Here is a 25,591-nt window from a genome sequence, read left to right on the forward strand (position 1 = left end):
TGGGGGAGGGCGGCCGCGGCTGTGCGGGCCGCTCCGGGGCCCAGGTCCGAGGCGCCCGCTCGGGGGCTGCGCTTGCGCGGTACGCTCCGGGCCTTGCTCACAGCCACCCTCCCTACTAGCGCGGACCTTCCCCCTTGGGGCGGCGACGCACCGAAATATTACGGAGTCTCCCTCTTCCGTCCGCTGCCCGGACCCTCTGACCCTTCCTGCTGGCTACACCCCTCAGACTTTCTCAGACCGACCCTCAGTACGGTTAACTTTTCCGCGTCACCCTTTAGATCCTGCCCCACAGGCCTTCACACCTCTCCAGCCCGACTTTTTTAGAGATGCTGGTCGTCCAACCAGTCATCTTTAAAGGAGATCTTAGCTACTCCGCCTCCACACCCCTTCTAAATGGCTTTGCCCTTTTCGACCCCTTCCCGCTCCCAACGGGGCAATTCGAATATTGGCCCTACGTCTCCCTTCAAGAACATGGTCTCTCTCCCTTACCTCCTTTTACAATTTGCTTAAGTTCGGTGATGCTTTGTTTCCTTTTCCATTGAGATTCAACCCCAGCAGCCTTTCAGCTTTTCGACTTGTCTCACCTAAACCCAACTTTCACCTTCTGCTGTCTTGGATAACCTGTGTCCATAGTTGTGTTCTTTCACGCTTGGCCACACCTTTTTTTTGTGTGTGGGGGGGGTGTTCAGTTGTAGATCTTGCTCCCCAGTCGGCTGTTCCCTCAGATACAGCCACTGCTCCGGAGGTGGAGTTAGTGCTGCGACCTCTGTATATGGACGTCCAAGCTACAACACCTCTGGTAAGGATGGAGGGGCAGCTTTCCCCAAGGCTATTTATAACAGGTTGCAGAAGTGACAGTGCAGAGAAATGACTGGATCCTGCAGAAGTGACAGTCATTGGGAAGTGTGTCTTTGGAAAAGCACTGAGCCAGGAGTCAGGATCCTTAATTTGTGATCCACTAAAAATGGCCCTACTACTTACTAGCTATTGCCCTTGGTGAGATCACTTCAGTGTAGGCATTTTGGTAGTAGTTAAATGCATAGGCTCTGGAATTAGCTACTTACTAACTATGTGAATTTGGGCACGTATTATGTGGGTTAAAAGACATAAAGCAGCTCTTTAAACAGAGCCTGGCACATGTTGAGCACTTCAATATTAATGGAAGGTTTCATCAACATGTGAACTCTTGTCATGTCCTGGCCCTTGTAGATCACATTGCCTGGCAGGAATGGAAACATGCAGAAACAGCTATCAGGACAAGGCACTGTTTGTAGATTACCAGGGGAGATGGTAGAATAATCATCTGGTAGAATGATTTAAGATGGTTTGAAAGTGGGAGTGTATTAGGCTGATATTTGTTTAGTACCTAATGGGATAGAAGAATGAGGCTTCATCTAGGCAGTGTCTGAAGGGTTGGGAATGTGTTGTGGTAGGTTGGGTAAGTCCGAGGGGATGGATTGGGGCCTGAGTTACCTATGGACTCAAGGAGACTGATATATTCTGTTGTGCTCAGGATCCTCGGGTGCTGGATGCAATGCTCCCTTACCTGGTCAACTACTATGGTAACCCACACTCCCGGACACATGCTTATGGCTGGGAGAGTGAGGCAGCCATGGAACGTGCTCGCCAGGTTGGTATAGAGGACTCTAGGAGGTTCTGATGTCAGAGGTTCAGTGGACTGTGGGAAGCATTTCCTTGGTAGCTCTGGGTGGAGGTGGAAGTGGTTTGGGGCTCTTCCCAGAGGAGATTTAGAGAGCAGGCCTTGAAGTCCCTCTGAAAGCATTTTACTGGTTTTTATATTTCCTAACTAAATGATCTTTGGAATCTTATCTAATTTCTCTAAACCTTAATTGCCTCACATTGAAATGGAGATTGTAATAGTTCCTGATCATTAGGATTATTGTGTGGATTAAATGAGATCTTGTGATGTCTTTATTAACACAATGCTTATACGTAGTAAGAGTGCAAAAAGTGATTTTTAAGAAATCAATATTAATGTTATTGTTTTGTTTTTTCAAATGTATTTATTTATCTTTGAGAGAGAGAAAGAGGGCATGAGCATGAGCAGAGGAGGGGCAGAGAGAGAGAGAGAATCCAAGGCAGGCTCTCTGCTCAGTGTGGAGCTACACTCGGGCCTTGATCCCATGACCACAAGATTAGGACCTGAGCTGAAGTCAAGGGTTGGAAGCTTAACCCACTAAGCCACCCAGGCGTCTCTATTATCATATTTTATCAGATGGGAAGAGAGCCTCGAATCTGGGATGTAACTGAATCTACCTCTTGTCTGACCCTAATGGGTGCAAAGCTTCTTGGACAGTTGATAGAATGAGGTGGTGCACTTCTTGACCCAGAGCTCTGTCCCAGCTGTGTCTGCAGTTGCATTCCTGCCTGAGAAGCTGATGTTATTTATCTCTGTTTCTTGGTTTGCAGCAAGTAGCATCTCTGATTGGGGCTGATCCTCGTGAGATCATTTTCACCAGTGGCGCTACTGAATCTAACAACATAGCAATTAAGGTAAAAGAACCAAAGGATATATCTGGGCTTTCCTGACTTGGGAAATGGTGTCCCTCGATCATTTGGGCTCGTATATATATTTCCCAGCCATCCACTCCTACCTTATTGTGAATAAAAGACACAGGCAAACATGCATTCTTTCTGATTTGTTGCTTCCTTCGACCCTTTGTGATCTGCTCCATTTAAGTCTTTACTCCTGTTGAACTGAGTTCATTGATGTAGTTGGGCATGAAAGGAGGTCGGTCTTCAGCCATTAACCACCAGTGTTTTGGATGGCAGCTACTTCAGAGAGTAGATAATGGTGACTCAGATCTTTTCCTCATCCTTCTGATCTAGTCACAGAGAAGTCCAGAATCCACTTGCAATTGAGAGTGCTTCTCTGCTTTTGGTTACCAACTTCACCCTTATATATATGATTTGAGGGCTGCCTTCCTCTCAGCCTTCCCTTTTCTTTCTGATGACGACGTCTATTTGCAACAATTTTGACCAGCCAGCTGTCCCTTCTCTTTCTGTAGATTTTCCCATCTTGAAGTACTGGTTGCTGTGCCTCTGCAGATACTCACTTCATTGTGGTGTCTCTCCCAATCAGATGAGTTCCCCGATATGTGGTGGTGAGGGGTGGGGGGGAGAACCAATCCATGGAAGCTGGTGACACAGGCAGTGAAAGGATTCACCCAAGTGAGAACAAAGGAGATAGAAGTTTATTGAATACACCTACAAGGGAGTCCTGCCAGGACAGCAGAGGAGATACTACAAGGAAGCAGTGGGTGAGGGCTGTTTTTAAAGGGGGAAGGTGAAGAGGTATGTGGACCTACAGAATTTTCCCTTTTTTGGTAACTATGCTTTCTTGGAAGTAGCCCATTGGTTAGTTAGGGCCTATGAGTATTTCGAGGTGGGTCACCTAATGGACCTGTATGTATTCAGCCAGGTGGTCACGTGGGCCCTTTTGCTTTGATCAAGTTTCTGTTGCTCAAGCCTGTTGTCTAAAAGAAGTATCTTCATTCATCACCCATTCTGAGATCAGTCACTCTGTCCTTGCGTTTGTGGTGCTAACAAAAGTAAAATTCAACTCTCAGTAGTCTTGCTGGTGTTTCATATAACTTAACCTTATTGGACTGGGCCTGGTTGCCTGGACCACTATAATTTACTGCCTGTAAATACAAAGGCTCTGAGAAAGTGTGGACTACTGTAGGTTCAACTGCCTCCCTCACTCCTTAACCTTTATATCTCAACTGTGCTGCCAGTTGGTTATTCTTGACAGACTTCAGAGTCATCAGTACTCTGCCTGGTTGTTAGCAGGAAGGTGTCCTTCCTTTGGAATGCAGAAACCAGACCCAGAGTGCAGATCTTCCAAAAATAGGGATGATTTCTGGAATGGGGAGTATCTTTTTAAAAAAATTTTAAGGTTTGTTTACTTTTAAGAGAGAGACAGTGAGAGTGGGAGATGGGCAGAGAGAGAAGGAGACACAGAATCCGAAGCAGGCTCTAGGCTCTGAGCTGTCAGCATAGAACCTGATGTGGGGCTCAAACTCATGGACTGTGAGATCATGACCTGAGCCGAAGTCAGATGCTTAACCAACTGAGCCACCCAGGTGCCCCTGGGGAGTATTTTTTAAAACTTTGGAAATGTTTCCTTTGAAAATCTGTGCTGTTCCCAAACCTGCAGGTGAGGGATTGCTAAGAATAATTGTGAGTTTTCCCCTTAGTCTCATGGATAGCTAAATATATGTCTGTTGATAGAGAATTTGACACTGTGGGTAACCTAGATAGGAGAGAGTGGAAGGAAGTGGGGAACTTTTAAATGTTTTCCTTTTTATGTTTTTTATCCTCAAGAACATATTTTTTATGTAGTTACAAGTTTGGCCTAATTAGTTTTATATTCTGCTTTTAAGGTAGTACTCTGTAAGCTCAAGGGGCGAATGGGGTTGCACATTTTATTTCTTTAACTTCTTTCTAAAGATTAAAAAAGTTTTTTTTAATTTATTTCTGAGAGAGAGAGAAACAGAGTGCAAGAAGGGGAGGGGCAGAGAGAGAGGAGACACAGAATCTGAAGCAGGCCTCAGGCTCTGAACCCAATGCAAGATTTGAACTCATGAACTGTGAGATCGTGATCTGAGCCAAAGTCAGACGCTTAACCGACTGAGCCACTCAGGCACCCTTCCTTTAACTTTTTTTTTTAATGTTTATTTATTTATTTTTGAGAGAGAGAGAGCACAAGCAGAAGAGGGCAGAGAGAGAGAGGGAGACCCAGAATCTGAAGCAGGCTTCAGGTTCCAATCTGTCAGCGTAGAGCCCGACACAGAGCTCGAATCCATGAACTGTACTATCATGACCTGAGCTGAAATTGGACACTCAACCAACTAAATCACCCAGGTGCCCCTCCTTTAACTTTTAAAAGTAATCTGTGCAGGGATGTAGCTGGCTGGCTTAGTCCGTAGAGTATGCAACTCTTGATCGTGAAGTCATGAGTTCAAGCCCCACATTGGGTGTAGAGATTAAGTAAGTAAATAAATCTTAAATTAAAAAAAAAAAAGGTAATCAGTGTGTATGTGATGACATTTTTTAACCCTATAGAAAGGTTTAATGTAAAATGTCAAGTGCCTGAGCAGCTTAGTCAGTTGAGCATCTGCAACTCTTGATTTCCGCTCAGGTTGGGATTGAGCCCTGTTGGGCTCTGTGCTGATCATGGAGCCTGCTTAGGAATCTCTCTCTATATCTCTGAAAAATAAATAAACATTAAAAAATAATTTAAAAAGAAGTGTAAGTCTTCCTCTTCTTTCCCTTTTATTCTGGCCCAGAGTCCTGCTTTGTAGAGTTAGTTCTAAACTAATTCTGTTTAGTATTGTTCCAGAAAAAAGGATTATACATATATATGAATTTGCTTTTAATATTTTCATAAAGCGTAGCTTGCCATATTTATTCTTCTGTAACCATTTTTTAATTTATTTTTTATTTATTTTACTTTATTTTTTTAAATTTTTTTAGCGTTTTATTTATTTCTAGGAGAGAGAGAGAGACACAGCGTGAGCAGGGGAGGGTCAGAGAGAGAGGGAGTCACAGACTGAAACAGGCTCCAGGCTCTGAGCTGGCAGTCAGCAAAGAGCCCGACGTGGGGCTCGAACCCATGAACCGCGAGATCATGACCTAAGCGAAAGTCGGACGCTTAACCGACTAAGCCACCCAGGCGCCCCTGTAACCATTTTTTTAAACAAATTGAGCTTTTATGCTCTTCAGTTTTTTTTTAATGTTTATTTATTTTTGAGAGCCAGAGTATAAGCGGGAGAGGAGCAGAGAGACAGGGAGACACAGAATGCAAAGCAGGCTCCAGGCCCCAAGCTATCAGCGCAGAGCCTGATGTGGGGCTTGAACTCATGAAATGTGAGATCATTAACCTGAGCCAAAGTCAGATGCTTAACCAACTGAGCCAACTAGGCATCCCCTTCTGTAACCATTTTTTTTTTTTTAATATTTATTTTATGAGAGAGAGCGAGCATCTGCAAGCAGGTGAGGAGCAGAGAGAGAGAGAGAGAATCTCAGTGCAGAGCCTGATGCCGGGCTCCATCTCACAAACCATGAGATCATGAGCTGAACCAAAATTAAGAGTCTGACACTCAACTGACTGAGCCACCTAAAATCGTCCCTATTCCTCTGTAACTATTAATAACATACCCTATGTCCTTCCATTTCAAACTCCATAATTTTTAATATAACGATATTATTTTTCATGGAGTTGTGCTATCATAGTTTACTATTCATTACTTTATCGGTTGGATGTGTTTGATTTTTTCATTTTTTTTGAAGATTGTAAATATAATGAAAACATATTTCATCTCAATGGCTTGATCTGTCTTTTGAAATATTCTCCTAAGGTAAATTCCCAAAAGAGGAATCACAGTTAAAGAGTGTCACTACAGCTTTTAAGACATCTTTGTAAATGATTTCCTGAAAAGATTATAACATAAATACTGCCACCAGCAAGGAATGAGTTCAGGAGTTTCACTTCTACACTGGCAGCTTTGGGTATCAGTATCAACATATTTGCATGTTTTGCTATTTAAGTAGAAATAGAGACAGGTTTTTTCCTGGGATGCTAGGAAATCTACCTGTGGTATATTTTCTACCTGTGGTATAATAAATATATTTGGTCTTCCTGGGACAGAGCCTCAAAAATCCTTGGAGTTTCCTGAATAATAGAAATGTCTTTTGTTATTTATAACAAACCCCTCTGGACCATAACCTAACTTTATAGTAATGAAGTGACTCAATGTGGTCCCTTAGTTTGAAGGGACAGACTGGCCACTCCAGAAGGACAAAGCATGTGATTAGAGGGTTGGAACTTTCAGCTCTACTTCCCTCAGGGCAGGAGAGGGGGACTGGAGATTGAGTTCAGTCCTGTGGCCAGTGATTTAATCAGCCATGGTTCTGTAAGAAAACCCCCATAAAAACTCTGGACAGTGAGACTCAGAGGACCTTCCAGGTTGGTGAACTCATGGATGTGCTGGGCAGGGGGCATGCCTGGATTTACAAAGACAGGGCATGGAAACTTTGTGCCCCTCCACTCCTCAGGCTTCGCCCTGTGCATCTCTTCCATTTGGCTGTTCCTGAATTATATCCTTTATAATAAAACCCTAATAGTGTAGTGAGAACTCCAGTGAGTTCTGGGAGTAACATTCTGGTGAATTACTGAACCTTAGGGGCTGTGGGAAGTACTGAATTTGTAGCCAGTAGGCAAAAGTCCTGGGGAGTGACTTGTGACACCTGGGCCTTGTGGCTGACATCTGAAGTGGGGTTGGTCTTGTGGACCCAAGTCCCTTCATCTGTGGTGTTTGTACTAATTTACGGTAGTTAATGTCAGAATTAAGTTGAATTGTAGGATATGTACTTGGTGTCACAGAGTTAATGTTGGAGCATACAACCCTTGCCTACTTTTTCTTTCAAGTGGGATTGAAGTCCTTGCTGTCTCTCTGAGCATATTCTCCTTCCTTCCACCACCACCAATTTCTAGGGGGTGGCCAGGTTCTACAAGTCACGGAAAAAGCACTTGATCACCACTCAGACAGAGCACAAATGTGTCTTGGACTCCTGCCGTTCACTGGAAGCTGAGGGCTTTCAGGTCACATACCTCCCGGTGAAAAAGAGTGGGATCATCGACCTGAAGGTAGGAGTGGCTACTGGCAGAAGGGGCAAAATAGGAGGAGCTTGGCTTCAGCCTGTGCATTTGTCTCTTCAGCCTCAGTTGGAGCTTGAAGGACTAGACCTAATGATGAGGGGGAGCTTAGAGACATAGGCCTGGGGGAGAAACTGAGCATATGTTTCCCCTTGAGTGTATATTGTCTTCCTTTTCTCTGGAGGATTTGTTTCTCAGCTTTGTCAGTGCTTCCTGGTTTATATGAGGACTGCTCGGTGTCTGCAGGATGCCAGGGACTCAACACTCACCATGGCAAAGCTCTGGCCTCCTCCTTCCCTGTACTTAGTTTCTCATCCCTGTAAAGAAGAGCTGTAGTTTTTGTGTAGAATATTTCCTATTATGGTCCATATCCTTATATATACATTTTGAGTAGTGAGTTCATACATCTTGTCCACCAGATTTTGGATACCAGCATCCCTAGTCAAATCCTAAGATACCGTGTATGGACAGAGTCCTATCGTATGCAAGTACAGATAGTTTTACTTCTTTGTTGCCAACCTGGGTGTTGTTGTTTTTTTCCTTGCCCGGTTGCCCTGGCAAGAACTACTCGTACAAAGTTGAATAGAAGTGACAAGAACAAACACCCTTGTTTTGCCACTGATCTTGGACAAAAGCTTTGCCCGTCAGTATAATGTTAACTTCGGATTTTTCATAGCTGTTTGTCCTTCGTTAGATTGAGGAAGAGAACTTCCAACTTTGTTGACTTTGTTGTTGTTGTTATCATGAAAGCATTTTGGTTTTATCAGTTGGTTTTTTGTGTTTATTGCGGTAGTCATAATAGTTTTTTTTCTCTTTTAATGTGGTGTATACATTGATAGGTTGCTGGATTTGGTTTGCTAGTATTTTGTTAAAGATTTTTGTATCTCTATTCATTAGGGATATCGATCTGTACTTTTGCGATATCTTTGGTTTTGATATCAGGGTAATACTGGTCTCAGAATAGACATGTTGGTTCTAACCTACGGTTTCAATATTGATGACCACTGTGCCCTTCATAAAACCCTCCATTTTAGCCACACTGCCTTCACATGTCTCTGATATGCCCTGGCCAGGCCTGCTGTGGGCCTGTTCTCACATATCCCCTTACTTTTGATTTGTTGTCCTTTTGCTTGCACATACCTTAATTTTCTCCCTCTTTTATTTTTTTATTTTTTTTAATGTTTTATTTATTTCTAGGAGAGAGAGACAGCGTGAGCAGGGGAGGGTCAGAGAGAGACGGAGTCACAGACCGAAACAGGCTCCAGGCTCTGAGCTGGCAGTCAGCACAGAGCCCGACGCGGGGCTCGAACCCACAAACCACGAGATCATGACCTAAGCAAAAGTCGGACGCTTAACCGACTAAGCCACCCAGGAACCCCATTTTCTCCCTCTTCTAAAAAGTTAGCTCAAGGGGTGCCGAGTGGCTCAGTTGGTTGGGTATCCGACTTCAACTCAGGTCATGATCTCTCAGTCTCGGGGTTCAAGCCCCGCATCTGGCTCTGTGCTGACAGCTCAGAGCCTGGAGCCTGCTTTGGATTCTATGTCTTCCTCTCTCTCTGCCTCTACCCCTCCTTCTCTCATGTGCACGCACGTTTTCTCTCTCTCTCTCTCTCTCAAAAATAAACATTAAAAAAAATAAAAACTTAGCTCAATTTCACTTCTTTGCTGAAGTCTTTTGGGATACTCCAACCCCTTTTAATATGTTTCTTCCTCCAAATTCCTTAAATTCCTTAGTGGCTTTTTACTTCTGTGCTCTGTTGTATGTTTATGTCTATCTCTATCTACACTAGATTAAGTCTCTTGAATGCTAGGAGCACTTATTTTCTGGCTTTTTATATCTCATAATGCTTCACATGTGCCTTTCTTTCACCTCATAGAATTTATTATGCCTTATTGTCTTGCACTAGGGACACATGGATGAACAAGACAATCTTAGTCCCTGCCTTCAGGAGCTTACATTCTAGTGAAGAGGACAGTTAACATATAAACAAATGAAATAATTATAAATTGGGATAACTACTATGAAGGAAGCAAAGAAGAAGCTGAGAGAAACGTGACATTGAGAATCTCTGTTAGACCAGTGTCAGGGAAAGCAAGATGTTGGGAGGATGATTAAAAATTCCTTTAAGATAAAAAAATTTTAATCAGTTGAGGTCTCTGCCTCAGTGCTGTTACCAGTAACCTTGATTTTTGCTGCTTACTTTGTTTACAGCTTACTCTGACAACCTTACATAGGAAAGGCTCTCCCTCTCTTTTTTTTCATTAAACTTTTAATTTTTAATTATTTATAAATAAATAAAGATAGTTTTTATTATTTTTTTAATTTTAGAGAGCATAAGCAGAGGAGGGGACAGAGGGAGAGAAAGAATCTCAAGTAGGTTCCACACTCAGCACAGAGCCTGATGTGGGGCTTGATCTTGGGATCATGACCTCAGCTGAAATCCAGAACCAGATGCTCAACTGACTGAGCCACCCAGGCTATTTTTATGTATTTATTTATTTTGAGAGAGAGAGAGAGAGAGGTGAAGGGTAATGACAGAAGGAGAGGGAGAGAGAGAATCTTAAGCAGGCACCACTCTCAGGGCAGAGCAGGACATGGGGCTTGCCCCTAAACTTTTAATTTTTAAATAATTGTAGATTATTAAATCTACATGTGGTTTTAAAAAATAATACAGCGAGATCTCATGTACCCTTTACCTACTTTCCCCATGGTAATATCTTGGGAAAGTGTAATACAGTATCACAACTAGGTGTTAAAAATAGGCCCATCAACCCAATCAAAGGAGGGATGCAGAGACTAGGAACACAGTGAAGTGAGTCTTTAATCAGTGTTTTTGCAAGAGCCGTGTCTGATGGACAGTCATACCTGGGGCAGTTACAGCAGACAGTTTATCTCCTAACATGCAAGCCCCTCTCCTGGTTCCTCATTGGCTGGGTACTACAGAGGTTACAGCCTTACCTGGACGTTGCCTGTGCCCACATAAGGCAAAAAGTAATCTGATTGGAACAAATGTAGGTTCCCTGAGGTGACACAGAGACTTTCAGTCTCTCCTCCCTTTGTTCTTTGGTGCATGCTCATTGCAAAGCCTGCAAAAATAAGCCCACGAAACATAGAATGGAAGAAGAACCAGGAAGTGAAGTGTCTTAGGGTTTGGGACTCCATTGGCGNCCCAGGCGCCCCTCCAATATGTTGTATTCCTGTTGTTAATTAGACAGCAGAGCTTTTATTTAGTATTTCTGAAAATGAATCATCTCCCTTATTTCTCACACAAGGTAATGAATGATCTGGAGAGAGTCTGCCAATCTTGTTCTTGTTTTCCTAGTTTTACTTGTGCTTACTCATCATGTGTAGGTTTGTGTAACTACCATCACTGTCAAATTATATTTTCCTCACTGCAGTGATGCTGCATGTTCTGTTATAACCACTAATTTGATCTCCGTTTCTTTAATTTGTCATTTCAATAATGTTACATAAATGGAGTTTTAAAGTATGTAACCTTTCAAGACTGGATTTTTTCACTCTGGTAAGTCTGTCGAGCCATTTAGGTTGTTCCTTTCTATCACTTAGTCATATTCCATGGTATGGAGGCACCAGTTTGTTTAGTCAGTCACCCATTGAAGGACATCTGGGTTGATTTTGGATTTTCGCTATTATGACAAAAGCTGCTATGAACAATTATGTGTAGGTTTTTCATGTGGATCTTTTTTCATTTGCCAGTATGGCTATATCATTTTATGTTCCTACAAGTAGCAGTAACCAACTGTTTGATGTAGTTTCTTTGAATCCTTGCCAGCATTGTGTTGTCACCTTTTTTTTTTTTTTTTACCATTCTGATAAGTGTGTAGTGAAAGGCCCCTTTTTAAAACTAAGCTTGCCTACATTCTGAGTTAGGGAGGATTTTGTTGTTACTATATAATCTCCTTGCTCCTGATACTCTTAGGAACTAGAGGCTGCCATCCAGCCAGATACCAGCCTGGTGTCAGTCATGACTGTGAACAATGAGATTGGAGTCAAGCAGCCCATTGCAGAAATAGGTGAGTATTTTGGGTGGAGCTTGATGCTTGCCCACCACTGGGAACCATTTGAGGAGCAGGAGTGGTCTGGGAGGGAGATCAAGGGAAAGGGAGTTTCAGTTACTTGTTTAAAGACCTGTTGTAATGTGGCATAGCCAGGATTTGAATCCAGGTCTAGTATCCTTTATGTTCTTTTCATTTAACTGCAGTTGATGCCAAAAACAAAACACTGCCCTTTTTTCCTCTTCCTCTTTCACTTTTGTCACTTTAGAACATCTCTTTATTATGCTCGCTTAGAGCCAGAGACTCATTGTAACTCTAAGGCACATTAGCAAATAGATCTGCTAATCTTTGCTTCCTTTTAATTAAAAAGGATGTAAAAGTTAATTTGATATATTGAAAAGCCAGTATTAATAAGATAAAAAGAGTCTTATGCATCAGAATATCAGGGATATTTTGATTTGGTGATTGGTACTTGCCCTTTATTTGGTCAAGGAAGCTGGCTGAGAATGACAGAACGAGAGGGAGGGAGAGAGGGAAAGAGAGGAAGAGAAAGAGAGAGAAAAGTTATTTACTATATGGCTAGAAGCTAATGCCAGATGCAGTTTTGCTTTAGAACTCATGGTACATTGTGGGATCACTGCCAGGTGACTTCCCAACATTGTGCTATGATTTCCCCTCTGTTGTTTCCTCAGGACAGATTTGCAGTTCCAGAAAGGTATATTTTCATACCGATGCAGCCCAGGCTGTTGGAAAAATCCCACTTGACGTCAATGACATGAAAATTGATCTCATGAGCATCAGTGGTCATAAAATCTATGGTCCCAAAGGTACCAGCCCTTCCTTGAGTTCCTTTTCTCAGACTTCCTGGTGAAACCCTAGATAGATGTTCCTTGAACTCATTTGGAACTACCATTGCTCTCAGAGGAAGTTGTACATTGATAGTGCTTTGCAGAATGCAGAATGCAGCACTGCTAATACAAGTGTCCTTTAGCAATAACCAAGAACACTTGCCAGTTTGTAGACTCTTGCAGCTAACTGTATATAGCAGTCTATTGTTGCACGGTCTCTTTAGAAAATCCTTAGAAGGCAAGTAGAGTTTAATTTGGTTGAGGAACAAAGGGTTTTTGTCATATCAAATTTAGCTAAATAAGTCCAGCTACCTTGTCTATTAGTTTTCAATTTTTTTAAATGTTAAATAATTTTGATAAATGTTATGCTTTTACTTGTTTCTCCCTTTCCTCCAACTTTTTTTTAATTTTGAAAAATATCAAGCTTACAGAAAAGTTGAAAGAATATTTTGACACTTTTGAAAGTGAAATTTTGTTTCATCTGCATTTTCCTTTTTTTTCTCTTTTGTAACAAACTTTGTTTCCCAGGGGTTGGTGCCATCTATATTCGCCGCCGGCCCCGCGTACGTGTGGAGGCCCTGCAGAGTGGAGGGGGGCAGGAGCGGGGTATGCGGTCTGGGACAGTGCCCACGCCCTTGGTTGTGGGCCTGGGGGCCGCATGTGAGGTGGCACAGCAAGAGATGGAGGTACGGAGAGAGCAGTTCCTTTCTTCATCTTCTTCCCCTGTGCTGGGTCTCCTTTTAGAGGCTTATCAGCACAATTGAGTCAGACCTCTGCCTGAAGAGGAGGTTTAAGAAACCCATCCTTGTCCCAGTGCTGCTAACATCTTGTTCGGAGGGAGGTGTTACAGGCTCCAAAATCCAAGCCCTTTCAGTAATTATTGGCTCATTTATTTCTAGCTTATTGGAACCATGTGTCCAGTTATTGAGCACCTTTGCACACTAGGTGCTGTGCTCAGTGCTGGGGATACAGTGGTGTCCATGAGTAACACAGGATGATAAGTGGGTCTGATGTATAGTCACTTCTGGGCACTGGAATAGGGCCCCTCGTCTTGTGTGTTTCTGAGCTGCTAATGGTCACTATGCTTAGTACTCCCTTGCCTGCTCCTCAGTACGACCATAAGCGTATCTCAAAGTTAGCAGAGCGGCTGACACAGAAGATAATGACTAGCCTTCCAGATGTGGTGATGAATGGGGACCCTGAGCACCATTACCCAGGTATGCACATGTTCTTTCTATCCCCATTTCGGAAGAGCCTGAGACTTTGAAGCTCCTCTCACAGTGATTCTCTCTCCAGGCTGTATCAACCTTTCCTTTGCATATGTGGAAGGGGAGAGTCTGCTGATGGCACTCAAGGATGTCGCCTTATCCTCAGGGAGGTGAGTTGGACTGGATAGACAAGAACTATGATAGGGCTCATTAGCCTGGCCTCTAAGTGGTATAAGACATTATTAGGCTTCCTAGTGTGGAGATGTCAGGCACAAGAGCTCCTGGCCATTTTGTAAGTGCTTGTTTTTTAGCTGGCTTGGCACTTGCTGAAGTTTGTGACCTTAGGAGGGCGTCCTGGGGTAGAACTTTGCGCCTTATGTGATCCCAGAAGGTACGTGTATCTGATCTAGTGTTATACTAGCAGTTCTGTTGCAGACCCTCAGAATTGAAGGATGCTCCAAAGGCCACTAAGGGTTTAGCTGTCATATAGGCTGCTACTGATGGTGTATTCAACCATAGGAGAGTCAGCACTTGGTTCTTTGCTGGCTCTGGTTGTCAGACCCAGCTCATGTGGTATCATGCTCTGTCATGCTTTGGCAGTGTCCTTGCTGAAGGAGGATATCCTCCATAAGGGTCAGAGGAGCTATGTTCACCTCCCAGAAAATGCAGGCAGGCTTGGGCCTCTTAGCTCTACCAGATTAGAAAGTCCTTGTATCTCCATATAATGACTTCAGGGACCTGCGGGTGGAAGCCAGACGAGAGATTTGTGGCTAAAAGCCAATGTTGATTATGAATTGAGCAAGACTCCTTGTCTTTCTCCTCAGTGCCTGCACGTCTGCATCCCTGGAGCCCTCTTATGTCCTTCGAGCAATCGGCACTGATGAGGATTTAGCTCACTCTTCTATCAGGTCAGTTTGTTGAGCTACAACATTTATGAAAAGCATCTTCTTTTGTATTCTTCATCTCCTGTTATAGTCTTCTCAGACTTGTTTTCCTTATCCATTCTTGATTCTTCTTGAAAGTTCCTACAGCAGTTCTCAGATTTCATTGAGTATCCTCTGGGAAGTTTATGAAAGTTGAAGATTTCTGAGTCCGACACTCAGAGATTCTGACTCACTAGGACTGGAGGAGGAATAGGAGACTTCTCTGGTGATGCTAATATGGGTGACCCACCTTCTGAGAAACTCTGGCCATGTTCTTTGCTCATGTCTTCTGTGGAGTAGATCTTCATTGAATATTTGCTGAATGAATTTACCCTGGTGCCAGAGTTCAGATGTGGAGCTCTTCTCTTATGCATTTTTTCAGGTTTGGCATTGGCCGTTTCACTACAGAGGAGGAAGTAGACTACACAGTGGAGAAGTGCATTCACCATGTGAAGCGTCTTCGAGAAATGAGGTATGCAGTATGCACCAGGGACCCTGTGGAAGAAATTGGAGTGCTGACCCTTCTCTTGTCCTCAGGCTATGTCTTCACACTGCCAGAAACCAGCCTTTAAAAACACTTGGATTTAAGGATTTAGAAGTTCCACAAAGTTGGGGCTGCTGGCTGGCTCAGTTGGTAGAACATGTGACTCTTGATCTTGGGGTTGTGAGTTCAAGCCCCACAATGGGCATAGAGCTTACTTTAAAAAAAAACAAAACAAGAAGTTCAATAAAGCAAAAAGGTGAATCTCCTTGGCTTCTTGTTTTCAGAATATGACAAAATTTTTTTAAAAACTAAAGAACTGGGGTGCCTGCGTGGCTCAGTCTGTTAAGCATCCGAATCTTGATCTCGTGGTTCATGAGATTGAGCCCTACATCAGGCTTTGCACTGATAGTGTGAAGCCTGCTTGGGATTCTCTATCTCCCTCTCTCTGTCTCTATCAAAATAAACATTAAAAAAAAACCTAAACAACTACATAAATTCAGATGTTTTCATTATTATAGTATTAATAGTTGTCATTGCAGCATTATCAATACAAAATTAGCAATTTGTAGACTAAAGAGAGAAAACTCTCCCTTTAAGATAGGGATTCTTACTTTGAGTTCTGTGACTAGACTTCAGGAGATCTATGATAGCCCTGAAATTGTATGCTAAATGTTGTGTTCTTGTGCATTTTCTTTGAAAGAAAGTCCATAGTTTTCTTCAAATTCTCAAAAGATTAAGAACTACTACTCAGAGCGTTCTTTGTAAAGATCTTTGTAAACAAGGTCAAGAGATGCTTTATCAGCCAGCTGCCACCAGGGCTTCCCTTAGTAGCCATAGAGCTCCACTTCTTCCTGGAGACATTGAGGTCTCTGGATTTTTTCAGAGTCTGTCTCTGTCCTGGTTAAATTCAACTTTCAAGATTCTCTTGATCTAGTTATTGAGAGCATGGAAGTTTAGGTATATACCCTTCTTCCTTTGATGAACTTTCCCAGGCCTCTCTGGGCTCTGGATTTCCTTCCCAGGGTCTAGTTGTATTGCTTAAATATCTACTACTTGCTTAGTTTTCTTAGGCTCAAGATTCCTCCTTGGCTTGACTTTTTGGTACTCTGGCATACTGAAAGGGCATTTCTACTGGACCATGCTGCAAAGCCTTATTCTTCTTATCTGTGTGGCTTCAGCATCTTCCCCTATTCCTTCTGACCTTTACAAAATGAATTCAGCCTAGTTTCATTAACTCTCAACTAAAGCTTTATTTTGTTTTATTTTATTTTAGAGAGTGAGAGCACAGCAGGGGAGAGGGGCAAAGGGAGAGAGGGAGAGAATCTCAAGCATCTCCATGCTCAGTGCAGAGCCAATGTAGGGCTCAATCTCATGACCTGAGCCAAAATTGAGTTGGACACTTAACCAACTGAGCCACCCAGGCACCCCTAAAGCTTTATTTTGTGAGTCTATGACAATAAAAGACCTCTAAAAAGAAAGGACAGGGAGGAGGTGGCTAACTTTAAGGAGTCATGAAAAATGTTATACATAGAAAGGCATGTTGGGAATGCATGGTGTAAAGGAAAGGGATAAGCCAAGGAAAGAATGAAATTACGTGAAAGAAAATTTACTGGGGAAATTCAAACCACAAATCCCATGGTCAAAATACATTGATGTATTATCTGGTCTGGGAGTATTGTCTAAGGCGTTCAAGCTGAAGGGAATCAGAGATTAGTAGATATTTCTCAGCAGTAGTTCTTGTGTGACATGGGATGCTCAGGTCTAAGATCCAAGAGTTATTTTTGGATTGGAATCACAGTCAAACTCTGGGGAGACAAGACTAGTAGGAATTGGATAAGAGTGCTATATACCCATATAATTTAAGGCTAAGCTCTAGCCCCAACTGAGAAGTAGAGTAAAACCCAGAAAGAAGTGTTGAAAAGCGGTCCATGTGTGGTGGGGATGAGTAGAGAGGCTGAAACTTGCTTACACAGGTCCTAAGGGTCTTGGTTCCACCAGGGAAACTGTGTCCATAGTCTCTAATGAATGGGATGAGAGCTTCTTGAATGTGGCCACAACTGATGCCATTGGCTTGGCCCCACTAGAGCTGACCCTGAGGTACCGAGTTATTGTTTGTTGGCAGCTTTGGAGATGCTAGACTGGCAAGGATTTAGAAAGAGCTGGGAAAGACTTGCTAACCGCTATGTTGGGTCTGTTGTGGCAAGGAAGTGGAGAGACAAGAAGAGATGGAGACAAGTCAGGGGTCAGAGACCAACGTTGGCTGTTTCCTATCTAAGCCCTTACTCACCTAGTATCTCTTTTCTTTGGCAGCCCTCTCTGGGAGATGGTACAGGATGGCATTGACCTCAAGAGCATCAAGTGGACACAACACTAGAAGAGTGAGCCTCTGACTTTGTGCAGACTGGCTTCTGCCTCACCAACCCATGCACATCTGGGTATTTTGTTATACCCAGTGGATGCTTCATGTTCAAACCAGAATTGGTGTAGCCCACTTGACTTCAGCATTAGCCCACCTCCAAGATAGAAACACAAGAAACTATCTTTCCTGAGCCTCAGCACCTTTGGTGGAGAACACACACCATTTCTCTCTAGGAGTCCTTCTCTGGTCTTACGGTGGATGGATATTCTTGGTGGAGAGAGCCAGAGGAACTGGAAGAAGGTTCTTTGTGCAGGGACCTCAGTGATATACATGGACTTTTGAATGTTGCTTACTACTACTCAGCAAGACTGACTCCTTCAGGAACAACATAATCAACTATTTAATTTCTTTTTTGGCTCCAAAAGCCACCTCTTCATGTTATAGACTGAACAGCAAGTTTTTTAGAAGGCTTGTCTCCTGTTCTTGTCCTTCATTTCTTTTGACCTAATGAAGCTAGAAATATCTATGTGACTCCATCTACTATTCTAATTTATGTTTCTTTGTAAAAAATTGTTAATTTGCAGATTAAAGAAGTAAATTCACCTTCCTGTATTTACTTTGTGACTTTATGAAAGTCTCAGGGAAAATTCCATGCTATGCTTGGGAATCATGGAGCAGACTACCACTCTACTTGATTTCCATAGATGACTCAATCTGCTTGTATCTTTTTTTTTTTTACTTTTTTTTTTTAATTTTTTAAGGTTTTTTTTATTTATTTCTAGAGAGAGAGAGAGCGTGAGCAGGGGAGGGTCAGAGAGAGAGGGAGTCACAGACTGAAATAGGCTCCAGGCTCTGAGCTGGCAGTCAGCACAGAGCCCGACGCGGGGCTCGAACCCACGAACCGCGAGATCATGACCTAAGCGAAAGTCAGACGCTCAACCGACTAAGCCACCCAGGCGCCCCTTTTTTTTACTTTTTTAAAAATTTATTTCTGAGAGAGAGAGACAGCGTGAGCAGGGGAGGGTCAGAGAGAGAGGGAGTCACAGACTGAAATAGGCTCCAGGCTCTGAGCTGGCAGTCAGCACAGAGCCCGACGCAGGGCTCGAACCCACGAACCGTGAGATCATGACCTGAGCCAAAGTCGGACGCTTAACCGACTGAGCCACCCAGGCGCCCCTGCTTGTATCTTTTTATTCATCAGTTATTTGAGTGTCTCTCAGGTGCCTAATGTTGTTCTGAGTATTGGACCAAAAGGACCCTGCCCTCACTGAGCTTTCATTCTAGTAGAGAAACAAAAAATAAGACATAAATAAAGCTATTACAGATTGTGGTGGGTGCTATAGAAGAAATATAATGGCAAGAGGAAATAACAGGGAGAAACTACTATGCTATGTATACTAGGAAAGCTTTTTTAAGGAGGTATTACTTAAGCAAAAACATGATTTCCAGCCATGAAAGAATGAGATGAATGAGGAATGAGAAGCAACTGGAAGAGCAAAGGGCCTGAGGTATGAAAAAGCATGTGTTTGAGAAACCTATAGAGGGCAAATGCAGTTTTCATTTGTGGGTCTGACACTGTAGGTGGATAGTTACCAGCACTAAAAAAAAAAAATCAGGAGAAAAAATAGATTACATCAGTGTATTTTAAGTAGTCTTTTTGTTTTTCTACTTTAAAAAAAAAAGTTTATTTTTAAGTAATCTCTATGCCCATATGGGGCTAGAACCTACAACCCTGAGATCAAGAGTCTCATGCATATGACTGAACCAGCCTGGTAACCCTTAAGTATTTTATTTGATTATATATTTGATTGTGTATACCTGGCTCCAAGTGTATTATGTGAGTGATAGTCAAAAAAATTTGAAAGCTACTAGCTAGAAGTATGGTAAATACAGGTAGACCAGAGGAGGAAGTTTTTAAATAAATTTTTCATTATGAATAATCTTTTTTAAGTTTATTTATTTTGAGAGAGAGAGAGAGACCATGCAAACAAAGGAGAGACAGAGAGAGAGGGAGAGAGAATCCCAAGCAAGCTTCACACTGTCAGTGCAAAGCCCGATGCATGGCTCAGTCTCACAAACCATGAGATCTTGACCCAAGTCAAAATCAAGATTATGGCACTTACCTCAAATACTCAGGAGCCATTATTCTGAATAGTTTTAGATTTAGAGAAAGTTTGCAAAGACAGTACAGACGTAGATGTCCATCACTTAATTTCTTCTAATTTTAACAACTAGTATAAAACTTGGCATATTTGTCAAAACTAAGGGATTATTAGCATCTGTACATTAGTATTAACTACAGATTTTATTCAGATTTCACCAGTTTTCCCACGAATGTCTTATTTCTATTCCAGAAGCCAATCCTGGATACCAAATTGCATTCAGTATGTTTTGTTTTTAATGCACTATATTATAGCTACAAAGAGTATATATAATGAAGTGTAGGTTTATTTTTTTTAAAATGTTTTATTTATTTCTAGGAGAGAGAGAGACAGCGTGAGCAGGGGAGGGTCAGAGAGAGAGGGAGTCACAGACTGAAACAGGCTCCAGGCTCTGAGCTGGCAGTCAGCACAGAGCCCGACGCGGGACCCGAACCCACGAACCGCGAGACCATGACCTAAGCGAAAGTCGGACGCTTAACCGACTAAGCCACCCAGGCGCCCCAGTGTAGGTTTGATTTAAAAGTGAGACTGGATTTTCTAATTTGCTGCTTTTGGCATACTGAGCTAGCACCAGGCAAGTCTGCCACGCAAATCTTCGCAAAAGCTTGTTGGAACTGTGGAAATTTAGTCCCTGATTTTCTTACTTGATTCCTCACTTTCTGATTTGGAAGATTAGTTCAATTTTGGTAATAGTCATCATGTTGAAAACTAGCCTCTGTACTCCAGAGGTGGAATATAACAGGAAGACAGTTTGGGGATAAAGAGGAAAGGCCGTTTTATTTACTTCCAGGCAAAGGAGGCTGCAGCAGTTTTTAATGCCTTCAAAACTGCAGACCCACGCTGGATAAAGGCTAAGGGGTTTTATAGGAAAATACAGGATCTGGGTGGTTTGGATAGGAATCTGGTAGTATTCCAACCTTATTGGTCAGGTCTTCATAGTGATCTCATGACCAGTGCTGGCAATGGCCATCCGAGTCTCATTACTAGACATACATTGAGGAAAGCGAGATGTCAACACTGACGCGGAGTTCCTGAAACAAATTATTCTACCAAAAACAAAAACAAAAAAACCAAAAAAATGGGGGGTGGGGAGCAGAAGCTTTAAGAATGAGGAACACAGGGAAAATATTGTTCAGTTTAAAGTCAAGCTTTGCTGAAGCATTAGTGTGTCCATCTTAATTTCTATCCATCTTTACTTCTCTATAACGATTTCAATCACGATAATTGGGTATAGGCAGGGGGAGTAGACAGCATAATTTTTTCTGTAATACAATAATACTAAATACTAAATATAATACTAAATACTAAAATGCAGTCCGTTAATGAAGACTAGTGGGTAAGGCTCCCTGGACTGAAATTTTTAACTGGGGAAAAAAAAAATTAGGTTTCGGTTCTTTTGTTAGGGCATCGTCAACAGAGCAGGGCACTACTTTGTGATCCACTTCAACCTCTACACCACTACGCGAAGACGCTATCTCTTCCCTTTCGCAGTGGCTGGAAAAAGTGAAGCAATTTGTACAAACTTCCGCAGTGAACAGGCGACCCAGGTACTTTTACCCATCCCACCACGTAGCGTCCTTCCCGTAAGGCGGGGCTAGTATGCAAACGTCGCACGTTAGGACTCAAAGCTCCTTTCGCCACAAATACCCGCAACTTCCGGCAGATTGCCCAAGAACCTCAGCGCGCTTGCGCCGTGCCGCCCCGTGATGTCACTACTCCGTCCCGCCCCTGCTGGAACGCGGAGCTGCTGAGCGGGCTGTCGGCCATTTTGTGAAGCGGCGAAAGAGGTGGTGGCTGCTGTGGGCTCCGGGAAGCCGTTCGGGCTGGGGCTGTCGGCAGCGGGGCGGAGGCACTCGCGCGGGGGGTAACTCGGGTCTGGGTTCGGGTGCCGCGCAGCTCTCCCCGGTAAGACTCCCGCAGCCCGGAACGGGCGGGGCTGTGCGGGGCTCGAGCCGCCCCTTGGTGGCTNGCGAGCGCCCCACACAAAAGGGTCGCGGCGTGGCTGCGGGGGTCTTGGGGCGCCGTTTGCGCCTTTGAAGCCTGAGAGGATGCAGGAAGGACGCAAGACAGGATGAGCCTGCATACCGAAGTGGGGACGAGGCCATAGTGAGGACGCCCCCGTGGTCTGAGAGGGAGGAAGCCACAGCTGGGTGGCCCAGCGGCCTGCGAACTAACGGGGATTGCAGTGAAAACACACCTACATCCCGAATGAGTCAGATTTTCTGCGCCTCCCAAAAAAGACAGAGATTGTAACTCCATCTCTGTGTCCTGTAGTGAGGAGATAACGTAGTGAGGACACTCCCTACATCCGAAGTGGAAAGGAGGCTCCGGTGGCCTAACAGGAAAAGGGGACTACAGTCAGGCCTACAGGACACACCTGTGAGGAGGAAGCTGTCGTTACTCTCTGTGAGTCTAGGAAGGAAGTCAGAACTGGTCGCCTTCGTGGCCTGAAGGTGGAGTGGGTTGCAGGGAAATACTTCCCAGGCTCAGCGTTGGGCGGGGCCTACCCTCGAGGGTGTCGGCGATTTGAGAAGCCGGTCTCTGTAGCGAGAAAAGTGGGGGTGAGTACTCCTCCCAAGCCTCTGAGAATTGTAGTGAGGTGCCAGATCTTTGGTCCCCAAGTAGGGAAAGGGCTACAGGGAGGACCACCTCCACAGATACCTTGGAGAGAGCCTCCCGCTCTGAAACAGGAGGAGGTCCTATAGGATGTGGAGGGTGGGTGCTTTCGATGAGTGAGTTGATTTTGTCTAGTGGAAGCTAGAGGTGCTAGTTGGCAGCCACGTGAAATAGGTGGGAGGGGCTTTGAGGATCTACAGGTTAGTGTTGGGGTTGGACACCAGTGCGGGAGGCTTAGCTGCCAGATTGCAAATGCATGGACTTTATGTATGCCTGTAATGTGTGCTTTATAGTGAAAAATGTAAGCGGCTTCGGTGAAGGTTATTTTGGGTTATTCAGCAGAAAACATGCTGGGAGTTTTGTATACTGTGTTGCAGGCTCCGGAGGAGAGGTTTCTGGACCCTAAAACTGTCCTAAAACCCTGGATTTCCAGAGATAACCTAATGTATATTGTGGTAGTTGTTAGGAGCCATTCTGTATCATTCAAGAATAGTGTAATTCCACTCAGTATAACCTGAGGAAAAAAGTAATTGCAACTCAAGGATTGTTGAAGGAGAGACTTACAACTGGAGTATTTCTTTTGCTTGAATGGTTTAAAAGGTGTTATTTTTGTAAAATGCAGTGTTAGTAACGTATTGCCTTGGACTTCATTATCTAGTTTGTATTGTTAATGTATTTCAGAGCATTTGCAGTTGAAAGGTGTCCTACAAGTCTGGACATAACAGGCTGATTGTTTCGTGGGTTTTGTTTGTTTGTTTTTTGTTTGTTTTTATTATAGAAATATACAAGACTGGGTTGTACTTGTTTTTGAAATTTGGTGGTTTTGACCCAAAGGAGGATTTCTGGACTTTGTGGGAAGTAATTGTGTTCAGGCATTTCCCAAGATCATTAAAAAGTTGGAAAGAACTGTTACAGGTGGTTAAAATAATTTTATGGTAATTTTGTAAGAAAATTAAATATTTGGCCTGTTTGTATAAAGGTTGAGGATGTACTCAGTATTATTACTGGGAATTTTTTTTTTAACGTAACAGGGATTTAACGTAACAGGATGCATTTATATTATCTTTATATGCTCAATTAAGTATTTATGGATTGTAATGTATAATTTGTTTTTCTTATGATCATATCTGTTAGGTGAAAAATGTGAAGCTTTAGAAACCATTGTGGTGGTCACTTGGAACATATTGTTATGTGCTAATATCAGTATACTTCTGGCTTCTTTCACTTTCTTGTTACATGCCAAATGTTTCAATGGTTGCATATTGAGAATTTGGGGGTTGTTGGTACAATTTTTAGATATGAAACTTGATTTTGTGGGCCAGTGTCTTCCAGGTGCTGGAATTCAGTGACCATGTTCATACTGTTTTTATTCCATTTTGTAGAGAGCCACTTCGTCTTTCAGCTTGGATGAATATTTTCCTCTGTAGATGTTGTAGAAAGAACTTCGAAGAGTCAGTAACTGGTTACACAAAAGATACTTTTAGATATCTATCCCTAAAATCTAGAGTCTTGTCCATTCCTGTATCTTCTGCCCTGGCCACAACTACTTAATAAATGATCGTGATATAAATGAATGTTAAATATTTTAGGTCAACTAAACAGAAAAGTAACTTCACCAAATTTATAGTTTAACACACTTTACTACCACCGCTTATATGCATTTTGGTTTGCAAAGAGTTTATTTCATTAAGTTTCAAGCTACCTTTCGAGTCTTAAGGCCGATAGAGGGAGGGTTTACATGGTTGGCTAGGTTAAAAGTAATATTGTTGCTTTCAAGTTTAAATCAAGTAAGATGATGGACATAATTATTGGCATGAGGGGGGATTGAAAAATAATACAGTCTTTTTGGCAGGAGGAATATGTATCTTATTTAGAAATGTCTTTTGGTTTGCTGCTTTTGATAATTGACTGGAGGTTAATGGGAAAGTTGAGTAATGGACTATCTAAAAAAGAATTCATGCCCTCAGTGTCAGAATTGTTTCATTAAGAACGATCACAGAATCTGAAGTGTGATCCATTTGGGTATGGGGAAAAAATCAGGTGGATGAAGCTTTGGGTTTTTTTCTGTAATGCCTACCATATAATGTGGTTATTCGGCTGATAGCATTGTGCCTGTTATGATTGGTTCTCTCTTGCTCATGTCTGAGGTGACATTTGAAGGGTGCTGGTTTTTGTATTTTTTGAACCTAAAGAACTTTGGCTCTGCTGTACCTGATTACTGAACAAAGTTGAAGTTCACTTTTTGATGTTTATCACCAGATGAAGAGTGGAAATGGTTAAGTTCTGGTTTGTATCTTGACTTCATGATAAAGAGGATTGTTGTCATTTTGTTCTGAAATCTCAAATGATTGAAATGGCTAGTAAATAAGAAAATATGTCATGTCATAATAATAAGCTAAGTATCCACAGCAGGTATTTGTAATTTGTGCATGCTTTTGGTATTTGTAAAGCTAAGCAAAGTCACTGTGTTAGGATTACTTTTCTAACATAAAGCAGAAAAATATACTGAAGCAATCTTCTTGTTTTAGATCTTCTGATATATATCAGCGAATTTAATGGCAAATCGGGCCCATTTTCTCCTTCCTATCTTTAGGTATAGGTAAAGAAAAAAATGTATTTTAGATGTTAATTGCATAGAATTGTTTTCAGTCTTACCCTTCTAAAATTCGCCAAACCTTAAGGTAGTTGGAGTGGATTTTTCATGTTGGGATTCCTTCATTCCATTGCTAGCAGATATTTAGAACCCAGAGATGAGTAGGTTCTTGGAAAACAGTGGTGCCTCTTAAATTATTGTGCTTTTTACAAAGTGAGGTGAAAACAAAAGTGCTTCAGTTCTCAGTTTCTATTTACTTTGTCCATTTGAAGGAAGAAGTAGAACACCAAGAGTTGTGAGCTTTTCTAGCTTCTAGCCTAAACTTTCTGCATACTTTTTCCTTGGTATGGGTTGATATGGATATGGGCCTTCCCCTTTGCTTAAATAGAAAAGATTCACAAATTTATGCCTAGATTGATTTTGTATTTTATTAATTTATTTTAAAATGTTTGAGAGAGAGCTCGACCCACGGAGGGGCAGAGAGAAAGGGGGACAAAATATCTAAACGGGGCTCAAACCCACAAGCCGTGAGATCGTGACCTGAGCTAGAGTTGAATGCTTAACCAGCTGAGCCACCAAGGCGCCCCCCCAATTTTGTATTTTAAATTGAACAGTGTAAAATTTGAACGAGGCATCTGCCAGTCAGCTGGGCCTTTGTACTTTTTCTTGTGGAATGAGATAATTCTTTGTTGTTATAGTA

The 25,591-nt window shown here is 42.6% G+C and overlaps 2 protein-coding genes across 8 annotated transcripts in view; both read left to right on the forward strand.

Annotated features, from left to right (window-relative positions):
• Positions 1-18,122, forward strand: part of NFS1 (NFS1 cysteine desulfurase) — an 18,481-nt gene extending 359 nt beyond the window's left edge. The window contains exons 2-14 of the mRNA XM_077769366.1: positions 5-79; positions 690-799; positions 1,514-1,630; positions 2,431-2,514; positions 7,520-7,672; positions 11,623-11,716; positions 12,391-12,525; positions 13,075-13,232; positions 13,658-13,763; positions 13,843-13,924; positions 14,579-14,662; positions 15,060-15,149; positions 17,472-18,122. Coding sequence (XP_077625492.1) covers positions 5-79; positions 690-799; positions 1,514-1,630; positions 2,431-2,514; positions 7,520-7,672; positions 11,623-11,716; positions 12,391-12,525; positions 13,075-13,232; positions 13,658-13,763; positions 13,843-13,924; positions 14,579-14,662; positions 15,060-15,149; positions 17,472-17,535 — 1,352 coding nt within the window. The 3' untranslated portion in view covers positions 17,536-18,122. The remainder of the gene's footprint in view (positions 1-4; positions 80-689; positions 800-1,513; positions 1,631-2,430; positions 2,515-7,519; positions 7,673-11,622; positions 11,717-12,390; positions 12,526-13,074; positions 13,233-13,657; positions 13,764-13,842; positions 13,925-14,578; positions 14,663-15,059; positions 15,150-17,471) is intronic.
• A 3,268-nt stretch (positions 18,123-21,390) lies between these two features.
• The window catches only part of CPNE1 (copine 1), a 35,172-nt gene continuing 30,971 nt past the window's right edge, over positions 21,391-25,591 (forward strand). The window contains exon 1 of one of the 7 annotated variants that reach the window (XM_077769261.1): positions 21,391-21,469. The gene's annotated coding sequence lies outside the window, so the exon portion shown is untranslated. The other 6 variants (XM_077769263.1, XM_077769259.1, XM_077769260.1 and 3 more) reach the window with 6 other exon arrangements.

Source organism: Crocuta crocuta, unplaced genomic scaffold (genome assembly GCF_008692635.1).
Source record: "Crocuta crocuta isolate KB4526 unplaced genomic scaffold, BGI_CrCroc_1.0 scaffold445, whole genome shotgun sequence".
Classification (NCBI taxonomy): Eukaryota; Metazoa; Chordata; class Mammalia; order Carnivora; family Hyaenidae; genus Crocuta; species Crocuta crocuta.